The sequence below is a fragment of the Tupaia chinensis genome, unplaced genomic scaffold, assembly GCF_000334495.1.
Source record: "Tupaia chinensis unplaced genomic scaffold, TupChi_1.0 Scaffold000270_1, whole genome shotgun sequence".
In the NCBI taxonomy this organism is placed as follows: Eukaryota; Metazoa; Chordata; class Mammalia; order Scandentia; family Tupaiidae; genus Tupaia; species Tupaia belangeri.
In genome coordinates, this window is record NW_006159750.1 from 4,289,217 (window position 1) to 4,300,560 (window position 11,344).

Sequence of the window (11,344 nt, forward strand, 5' to 3'; positions counted from 1 at the left end):
GCCAGCACGAAGCCCCGCAGCCAGCGTAGCATGGCTGTCCTCCACGACGTCCTGGCTGCGCAAGGCAGCCAGGCTGGCGACCGAGCGGCCTCGGCAACTGCCTAGGGGAGCTGACGCGGTTCGGAGCCGACTGGGCGAGGGGACCCGCGCACGTGCGCCCACGGGCCAGCGCAGACTGCCTCAGCGGAACCTCCAGAGCACCCCCAGGGGGGGACCCTGACGGAGACACAGCGTGAACGTGGTCCCCCATCCCCGGAAGTTGGAAGTGGAGGCCCAGAGGCGGCAGAGACTGGTATGTACTGGCAGTGGACAGGGTAGTGGAGGGACGGGGAGTTGGTTCTTCCTGTAGCTTCGAAAGAGGGAGCGAGGGTCCAGAATCTCCTGGCGCGGACTTAGTGCCTGTACGAAGTGACTGTGGGGGCGATTTGGGGTGAACTGACTTGCTCGAACCTACTTCCTGTTGTCAGCGTCCTGGGAGATGAACCCACCACCCTGAGAAAGCCAGCACCTACAGGTCGGAACTCTCAGACTCTGGCAGAGGTCTGAAGAGGGGTGTCCTCCCCAGGACCCTTTCCTCTAGTTCCTGTCCTGGGTCCATGTTGTTTCCAAGAACCTGCCTCCTCCACCCCACGTCCTGCTTCGTCCAAAAGCCACTGCAGCCTCATTTTCAGCCACTACCTGCCTTACCGAACTCTGTCACAAAATCCAAAAAACACTTTAAAGTCCTTACTTTATTTAATCCTGGTCCTGTTTAGGCACTGCTGACCATGCCCCCTCCATCCTGAAACACCTTTAACTTTGTCTTCTGGGACACCACGTGTGTCTGCTGCCCCTTGACCTCTCTTATGGCTCTTCCTCAGGCTCATAAGATCTGAAGTTGAGGCACTAATGAATTGCTGTAGACTGGCCGAAGGACTAATGTAGAAAGCTAGTTCTGTCATTTTTCCCTCTGAAGTTCTGTTTCCTCAATCTCTGGTCACATTTCTAGAAAACTCGCAGCACTGTATAATGACAGACTCAGGCCAGTGTTTTTGTTTGTTTGTTTACATTCTTTTTTTTGGAGAGGTTTTCACTATAGGGCGCCTGCGCTCGCCAGACAGAGAGAGAGAAACAGAAAGAAATCACCCCCCAGAGGGGATGGCCACGCCGCAATCCCTTCTCCTCCATTCTCCTCTCGGGATCTAGGGCACGCACGCACACGCACCCAGCGTGAGTTTTAAGCCACCAGGTCCGGGACACGAACCGCAGTCGACCCGACTACGTGGGAGTCCAGCGACATAGCCATTACGCTAACTGCTGGTCCCCCAGGCCAGTCTTTTTAAATGAATTGTTTCTTCTCATGAAATCCCAAAGCTTAGACGATAGAGTTCACATATTTCTTAAAATAGCACTTAGATAAATTTTATGATGTTATTTCACATGTATCTTTTTTATGCCATATATTTTGTTAAACGCTAGAGATAAAAATAAGGAACGTTGGGAACTAGCAGTTAGCGTAATGGCTATGTCGCTGGACTCCCACCTAGTCGACCACGGTTCGCATCCCGGACCCGGTGGCTTAAAACTCACGCCGGGCACGTGTGCGTGCCTGCCCAAGATCCCGAGAGGAGAATGGAGGAGAAGGGATTGTGGGTGACCATCCCCCCTGGGGGGTGATTTCTCGCTTTCTGTCTCTATGTCTCTCTCTGTCTGGAGAGTGCATGCGCCCTATAGCGAAAACCTCTCAAAAAAAAAAAAAATGTAAATAAGGAACGTTAAACCTGCTCTCCATCTGTTAAGGAGTAGAGACAAGAATCTTGATTCTTTGCTCCTTAGGCAAAAGCATTCTACCTAGGGACAAAAGCATAGCAAAGCAACAAAGCTTTATAGCAGGGGAAAAGGAAATACAAAGCAGGGTTAAAAATGAAAGTACAATACTGGTATGCTACTTATAGAACAAAATTTTTCAGACATATTTTTCGAAATTTGTAATTATTTTTGCATAAGCTTGAACTTAGGTGACCTATAGTGATTTTGTATGTAAGTGGGCTTATGTCTTGAAATTTTATATACTTGAACTGCCTTATTTGGAAAACATGCATGAAAAGAGCAGTATATAATTCACTTTATTACTTAAATTGGGGGAAATAATTTTTATATCTAAATTTTATTGTGAACAATTATGCAATATATATGCATACTTTATTTTTTAAGTAATTTTTATTGGGACCAGCAGTTAGCGTAATGGCTATGTCGCTAGACTCCCATATAGTTGATCGCAGTTCGAGTCCCAGACCTGGTGGCTTAAACTCACACCAGGCATGTGTGTGTGCATACCGAGGATCACGAGAGGAGAATAGAGGAGAAGGGATTGTGGCATGGCCATCCCCCCTTGGGGATGATTCTCACTGTCTCTTTGTCTCTCTCTGTCTTTCCAGCAAGCGCACGTACCCTATAGCAAAATCCTCTAAAAAATTTATTTAACTTTATTAACTAATATTATTATTATTATTATTTCCCAGAGAGAGGGAAAGTGAGAAAGCAAGCCACCAGGTTTGGGACTTGAAATGTGGACAGCCATTTGGGAGTCCAGTGCCTTAACCGCCATTCCACTTGCTGCCCCAATATGAATACTTTTATTAAGTCAGAATGTTTTTACTAGATTTTTTGATCTTACTAAATGACACAGGTTTTAAAAAAGAAAGTTCACTCCTGAGAGGTAGGAACAACCTATAGGTGGATACCAGCCTGGAGATGTCTGCATTGTGTGCTTTTATATCCCAGCTTCTCCCCTCTCACTTCAACACATGCTCTGTTGGTCCTTGTTATATAATAATTTCCTATGAGTCAATGTAAATAATATGTTAATGAGCTAAAGGCTACTTAAAGGCAACCAAGCTCTGCATTAAACATTTTCCAAGTTATATTAATATAAGGTCCCTTGTAACACCACTTCATCTTGTGTAGGATAATGTTCCCAGATACAAAGGGACTATGTGTGGGGGAGATGTGACCTCATGGGCAGTTCCAAAAGACCTCTAGATCCTCCCTTCCCTGTTCGGGTCTATTTATCCTGACATATCTAGTATGCTCTAGATTTATAAATGAATAACATTGAAATTAACTGCCATAATGAATATGACCAAATGTTATAATATATACTATTTAATTGAATGTCTTAGGAATTAATAATAAAACAAAACTATTAATAAAATTTAGCAAATATTTTAAGTGTTGGGCATTTATAATTATAAAAGACTTCTTTAAAAAAGTAATTAACTTTCAAAAGCAAATATATTGTGATGCTTATAACATGTCTATGTTAATAAATGACAATAATAATAGATGGACATGCAATACATAATTAAAAGTATCTTGCATTATATATAAAGTCACATTTTTTAGAATTATTTATTTAATTTTATTTATTCATTTATGGATTTTAATTTGACCAGAGAAAGACACAGTGAGAGAGGGAAAGTGAGAAAGCAAGCCACAGGTCAGGGATTCAAACTGTGGTTGGCCATGTGGGAGTGTCACCATGTCACCTTCTGGCCCCTGGCACATGTTTTTTTAAATGCATGTTGTATACCCTAGAGCAGACACTGGAAAAACATGAACTTGTACCTAGTAAACAAATAGAAGAAAAAAATGGATTAAGAAATGCTGCTTTAATCTAAGAATATAAGAGGGAAAAAAAATAACAATTGCGACAAACAGAACAAAATGTTCGACTTAGATCAACATCCCTCATCATAAGGGAGATACAGATTAAAACCACATGAGATACCACCTAACCCCTATCAGAATGGCAAAGATTAAAAATACAAAAAATGATTAAGTGTTGGTGGGGATGTGGTGAAAGGAGAACTCTCCTACACTGTTGGCAGGAATGTAAACTGGTTCAGCTACTGTGGAAAACAGTGTCGCTAAGACATGGAACCAACCTAAATGTCCACAAACAGATGAATGGATGGAAAAAGTGTGGCACATATACTCTATTGAATAATAGCAAAACAAAACAAACAACGAACAACAACAACAACAAAAAGGAGACCCTGACATTCAATTGAAAGGGGTCAAATATGAAGGATCTATTGCTGAGTGAAGCAAGCCAGGATCTGAAAGAAAGATATTGTATATATCCACTTAATATATACTGGCTATCTGCACTTTATGGTAGAGATTGAAATATTGGAGGGCATCAAAGCAGTGAAAATAGTTATGGATGCTGAAGACAGTGTGGAACAGAGTGGTAGAAGGGAAGAGTATAGAGAAGGATAGCAAGAGAACAGATAGCAAGGCATGACTTTAGTGGGCCATAGAAACAGTTTATTATCGATTGATGATAACATATATAGTATTCTCAGCTGGACTGATCCGAGAGGTAATTAATGTTGGGTAAATTCTTTATACAAGCCAAATGATATATAGTTAATGTTTAAAACAATAATGAGAATAAATAATAATCTGAAAAAAATGATGAAAACCTATTTGATGATTATGATGTGGATAGTAATGGCTTTGTCTTGACTGATATGCATGGTAATTGTGAGGAAAAATAAATATTATACACTGTAAAGATATATTTGATTCAATATAATATAAAAAAGATTATATAATAAAATTTTAAAAAATGTTAGACTTAGAGCTGATCAGGTAGATAATTATATTAGACAACAATTTGTACACCTTAATTAGAAGGCAGAGTATGCAGGACCCAACTATGTGCTTTCTACAGGAAGGAAGAAATAAAGACACATATAGGTTAAAAGTAAAGAGATGGGTACCAGCAGGTGGCATGGTAGTTAAGGCACTGGACTCCAATATGGACAACCATGGTTCGAGTCTCGGATCTAGTGGCTTGCTTTCTCACTTTCTCTCTCTCACATGCACATGTACATGCCCTGTAGAAAATTAAATAATGATAAATTTGGGGCATGGTGGTTAAAGGCACTGTACTCCCACATGGTCAAGTTCAAGTTCTGGACCTCGTGGCTTGCTTTTTCACTTTCCCTCTCTCTCTCTGCCTAATCAAACTGGAAAATATAATAAATAAAAGTAAAATAATTATTCAAAAAATAATGATACTAAACTAAATAAATTTTTAAATAAATAATTTTAATAGATAATTTTTTAAAGATAAAGGGAAAAAGGAATACTACAAAACACTAATCGCAAGAAAGCTAGGTTTGCTGTATTAATATCAGACAAGCGAGACTTCACAACTTATAAGATACTTTAGAAGGTTAGGAAATTGACTCATCAAAATGACAAAACCACCATATGTGTATACACCTAATAAAAGCATCAAAATATTGAATATGTAAAGTGAAAACTCATTCCACAAAGAGAAATCAATAAAATCACAAATAGAGTCAATGATGTCAGTCCCCTTCACACAGTAGCTGACAGAATAAGGAAACTGGGCTGGCTTCATGCCATGGTGGTTAAGGGAGCTGGATCATAGCCCTGGCAGCTTGGAAAACAAGCCGGTACATGCGTGTACATGACCAGAATCCCAACAGGATGAAGAAATGGAGGAGAAAGGATTGCAGTATGATCAGACCCCATTAGGAGGATGCTTTCTCCCTTCTCTTTCTGTCTCTCTGTCTTTCTCTTACAAGTACATGTGCCCTCTAGCAAAATTTTAAAAAATAGAATAAGGAAACAGAGTCAGTGAGAATATAAAAGACTTCAATAACAGTATCAATTATTTGACACTTGCAAGCCCCTACACCCAACAACAATAGCAAAAGACCCATTATTTTCAACTACACATGTAAAGATTACCAAGACTTACGCTCGGACATAAAATGAGTCAATAAATTATAAATGACCGAACTCATACAAAGGATATTCTCTGGTTATGATAGAATTATGTTAGGAATTAATCACACAAAAATATTGGGAAATACCCAAATATATGGAAATTAAATAACATACTTTTAAATAACAGATCAAAGAAGAAATCAGAGAGGAAATTGGATATTATTTCAAAAATAATAAAGCATTTCAAAATTTCTGTCTATCTATCTCTGTCTGGCGAGCGCATGTGCCCTATAGCAAAAACCTCTCCAAAAAAAGAAAATGTAAGATGCAACTAAAACAATGCCTAAAATTAACATTATAGCTTTAAATGTTCATATAAAAAAAAGGCTTTAAATGTGTGATTTGAGGTTTCATCTTAAGAAACTAGAAAAAGCAAACTGACCCTAAATAAACAGAAAGAAGAAAAAATAAATACTTGAAATCAATGAACTAAAAGACAATGGATAAAACTTGTGGAAACCAAAAGTCACTTGCTCTGAAAAAAATTAATAAAATTGATCTACTAGGCTGATCCCATAGTGCAGTGGTTAAGCACTATTCTTTGGGAGCCAGATCCTAAATGGCTGACTGAGGTTCACATCCTGTTCCTGATGGCTCAAAAAACATGCCAGATACATGTGCACGTATGCTCAAAATCTTGAAGGGATGATGAAATGGAGGAAAAAGAATTGTGGCATGACCATGTCCCCATGGGGTGGGGAGGGGTGTTCTTTGCCCCCAGTGAGTACAGATACCCTCTGGAAGGGGAATAAAAAAGATCAACCTATAACTAGACCAACCAAGAAGAAAAGAAAAGAAAAAAAAAAAAAACTATTAACATCAAGCATCAAGGAGATATCACTACAAATTCTGCACATGCTAAAATAATGAGAGACTATTACAAATAGCTTTATGCTAATAAACTTGACAATTTAGGAGATACCCCTTGAAAGACATTAATAAAGCTGATGCAAGATCAAATAGTAAATGTGAAAAGTTGACACAAGATGAAATAGTAAATCTGAAAAGCTGATACAAGATGAAATAGTAAATATGAATAGCCACATATGTAAAAGCTAAAACTAACAATAATAATAGTAAAAGACTAAATGTTTTCCCTACTAAGGTTAAGAACAAAGCAAGGATATTTGCTCTCACCACTGCTATTCAGTATTATACGCATGTCCTAGTAAGTACAAGAAAGCAAGAGAAAAGCATATATATTGATAGACTGGGGCAACCCAAACTTTGTTTATTCTCAAATGATATGGTTATGTACATAGAAAAACCTAAAAATCCTACAAAAAAGGTACTTGAACAATAAGTAAATTTGGCAAGATTGCCAAATACAAGGTCAATATTAGCAATAAGTTCAATTTCTGTACACTAACTGTAACTGTACAATAAAATTTAATACCATTTACAATAGCATCAAAAGTAAAATATTTAGTGGTTCATTTAATTAAATATGTATAAGACCTAACATTATATAGTTAAAATATTGTTGAAATAAATTAAAGAAGATCTAAATAAATGGACAGATATATTATCTTTATAGATTAAAAAACTAAATAGTGTTAAGATTTCAATTCTTTCCATTTTGATATATAGATTCAATACAATCTAAATTCTACTAGGCTTTTTTGTAGAAACTGATGAGGTGATTCCTTTTTTTTTGGAAAGGTTTTTTGCTATAGGGCACGTGCGCTCGCCAGACAGACAGAGAGAGACATAGAGACAGAAAGCGAGAAATCACCCCCCAGCGGGGATGGTCACGCCGCAATCCCTTCTCCTCCATTCTCCTCTCGGGATCTTGGGCACGCACGCACACGCGCCCGGCGTGAGTTTTAAGCCACTGGGTCCAGGACATGAACCGCGGTCGACTACGTGGAAGTCCAGTGTCATAGCCATTACGCTAACTGCTGGTTCCCTGATGAGGTGATTCTAAAATTTGCATGGAAGCATAAAGGGCATCAAATAGGTAAAATAATTTTGAAAAAGAAAGTTTGACAGGCCAGAAATAAATTTATACATATGCGGTTAGTTGATTTTCAACAATGATAAAGCAATTAAATGAGGAAAGGATAGTCATTTCAACAAATGATGCTGGCACAACAGGATATCCGTAAAGAAAAAAACCTTAAGATACCAGCATTTGGCATGGTGGTTAAGGTGCTAGACTCCCATATGGCCAACTGTGGTTTAAGTTCCAGACCTGGCAGCCTGAAAAATCATGCCAGGTCGTGTGTGTGTGTGTGCCCCAAATCCCAGAAGGATGAAGGAGAAGGGTTGGCCATCCTCCAGAGAATGATTTCTCATTTTTCCTCTCTATCTCTGTCTCTCTCTCTCTCTCTCTCTCTCTCTCTCTCCCATACACTTGCCCTATGGCAGGAAAAAAAAAAAACTTAGGAAAAAGAAAAACAGGACCAGCAGATGATGCAATGGTTATGTCACTGAACTCCCACATAGTTGACCATGGTTCGAATCCTGGACCAAGTGGCTTAAAACCATGTGCATGCATGCCCAAAATTTCCAAGAGAATAGAGGAGAAAGGATTGTGGTGTGACCATCTCCCCTGGCAGGGCGGGTAAGGGGCGATTTCTTTCTTTCTGTTTGTCTCTGTCTCTCTGGTGAGCACACTCACCCTATAGCAAAAGTCTCTTAAAAGAAAAATAAAAAAGAAAGAAAACTTTGTATCTTAAAAAGACACATTGAAATGAGCCAAGTATAAAAAGAGAAATATTGCATGCTCTCAAGTTCTAGTATTATGTAGTGTATAGTAGGGTAACAATAATTTACTGTATATCTCACATTAGCTGAAAGTGAATACTTTGAATATTCCCAATGCAAAGTAATAACAAATATTTCAGATGATAGATATGCTAATTACACAGATTTGATCATGACACATTGTATTCTTTGTACTCAAAAATCAGAGTGAAACCCATAAATATGTGCGATTTTTTTTTTTTTCAGAAAGGCACTTAAGTAAATGGAAAGGTAAGACAGAGACTGGGGAAAATGTTTCAATACATATATCTGACAAAAGACTTGAATCTACAATACCAAAGAACTCTTAACAATAAAATATTATGAAGACAAAAAAACACTTTTTTGAAATAGACAAAAGATCTACACATACAATTCACAAAAGAAGATATATGAGTGACCAATAAGAATTTTAAAAGATACTAAAAATGTTTAGACGTAAAAATGTGTTGAAACCACAGTAAGTTACCACTGCATACTCATTGGGATGAATGAAATTAAAGAGACTGACAATATCAAATGTTGCTGAGAATGTGGAACAACTGAAACTCTAATATTGCTGGTGGGAATGTGTAGTATAATCACTTAGAAAAAGAGTTTGGTAGATTCTTTTAAGTTAAATAAACATAGTATATGAATGTGTCCCCTCAAAAATTCAAGTTTTGCCAGTGTCCTACTATTACGGGTCACAGTCTTTAAGAGGTGAGTAGACCATGAGAGCTACTGCTCACGAAGGAGCGAGGCCCTTATAAAAGAGGCTTCCTGAAGCATTTGGCTTCACTTGCCTGTCAGCCTTCCTGTCTTCCACCATGTGGGGACACAATAAAAAGGCCCTCACACCTGACACAAGAGCCAGCACCTTCATCTTGGACTTCTCAGCCTCCAGGACTGTGACAAGTAAATTTCTGCCCTTCACAAATTACCTGGTTATTACTTTACTGTAGCAGCACAAAGCAGACTAATACAGTATATAATTCAGCAATTCCACCTTTAAGTTTTCACTCTACAGAAATAATCTGTATCAAAAAAACAAAAACAAAAACAAAACAAAAAACTTGACAACCAGTATTCAAAGCAGTTTTATTTATAATACTCCAATCTAAAAGCAACCCAAATGTTCAACAGGAAAGTGGATAAACAAATCATAGTATATCCATATAATGTAATACCTCTGTGAAATAAAAATAATTACAGGTGTACACAAAAACAGGTGTAATTCTCAACAACATTATAGAGACAATATAAATCAGAACATGACAGTGTTTACACAAATATGTACTTCTGTTGAAACTCAACATATTGTGCACTTAAAATGAGTACATTTTATCAAATGTAAGTTATGCCTCATCAAAGTTGAATTTTAAAAGTTAAGCAACTAGAACCAGCCCCATAGCTTAGTGGTTAAGAGATCCTGATCCCACATGACTGACCATAGTTGGAATCCCAGCCATGATACCTTGAAAAAAACATATTGGGTCCATGTATATGCATCCCTCAAATCCCAATAGGATGAGAATGGAGGAAAAGAGATGGCAGCATAACCATGCCCCATCTTGGGGTGCTTTCTCTCTCTCTCTCTCTCTCTCTCTCTCTCTGTGTGTGTGTGTGTGTGTGTGTGTGTGTGTGTGTGTCTTTCTCTGATGAGCACATGCAATTAAAAAAATAAGCATGTAACTCTTACTAACTAAATATTATTGAACATTTTTCAATACACATAATATGCATACACTTTGGGTTAATTACAGGTATATATTAATAAAAAGTTGAAACTATAGTACTAATGTAATCAATTAGCTCACCAGAAAAGCATTACATCTGTCTCATCATGGTTATGTTTCTGTCTCATCACATGACAATAAGAACAGTCTTACTTGGTTTTTCCAGAAGCTAGCAGCATTCTACTTATTACATACCAGTAAATGTTTTTTTGTTTGTTTGTTTTTGTTTTGGAGAGGTTTGCGCTCGCCAGACAGACAGAGAGAGACAGAAAGCGAGAAATCACCCCCCGGAGGGATGGCCACACCGCAATCCCTTCTCCTCCACTCTCCTCTCAGGATCTTGGGCACACACACAAACGCGCCCGGCGTGAGTTTAAGCCACCGGGTCCGGGATGCGAACCGTGATCAACTACATGGGAGTCCAGTGACATAGCCATTATGCTAACTGCTGGTCCCAAGATATCAGTAAATGTTTAAGGTGTGGAATTATTAAATCTATGAAGAAGTTAGAGTCTTCTGAAGGATTTTAATGCCATTTACCTATAAACTTAACTCTTTCTAAAATAGGTAGTATGTTAGTGGGAAGGAGACTTAGACTTTCCTATAGTTTTTTATATCATTTTTAACCTAACTCAAGTATAAGATTACACAGAATTAAATGATGCAGAGCGTGTTTGCTCAGACTATACTGGAGTTTCAATCCCAGCTCTACTACTTAGCATTATATAACCTTAGGCAAATTACTTAACTTCTCTAAGACTCAACTTTCTTATTTGTAAAATGGGGATAATAATTATACCTACTTCATAAGATCATTGTAAAAGTAACTAAATAATCATGTAATGTACATATAGTTAGCACCACAGCTTGGGAGCCTGGAAGCCACATGGAAGGCCTGGATTCAGTTCTAGGTCAACCAGAGCACTTTGGGCTCAGCAGGGGGTGCCTGTAGTCCTAGTGAATTAGGAGGCTGGGACAGGAGGATCATGATATATTGAAACCCTCTCTGGCAAAGACACATGCCCTCTGGCAATAATTTTTAAAAATCAAAAACTATCTTTGTCTCT

At 38.2% G+C, this 11,344-nt stretch overlaps 1 protein-coding gene across 1 annotated transcript in view; it reads right to left on the bottom strand.

Moving 5' to 3' along the window:
• Positions 1–598, bottom strand: part of LOC102488796 (calcium-binding mitochondrial carrier protein SCaMC-1) — a 64,591-nt gene extending 63,993 nt beyond the window's left edge. Inside the window, exon 1 of the mRNA XM_027772273.1 lies at positions 513–598. Within this exon, the coding sequence (XP_027628074.1) occupies positions 513–598 (86 nt within the window). The remainder of the gene's footprint in view (positions 1–512) is intronic.
• Between the last annotated feature and the right edge of the window lie 10,746 nt (positions 599–11,344).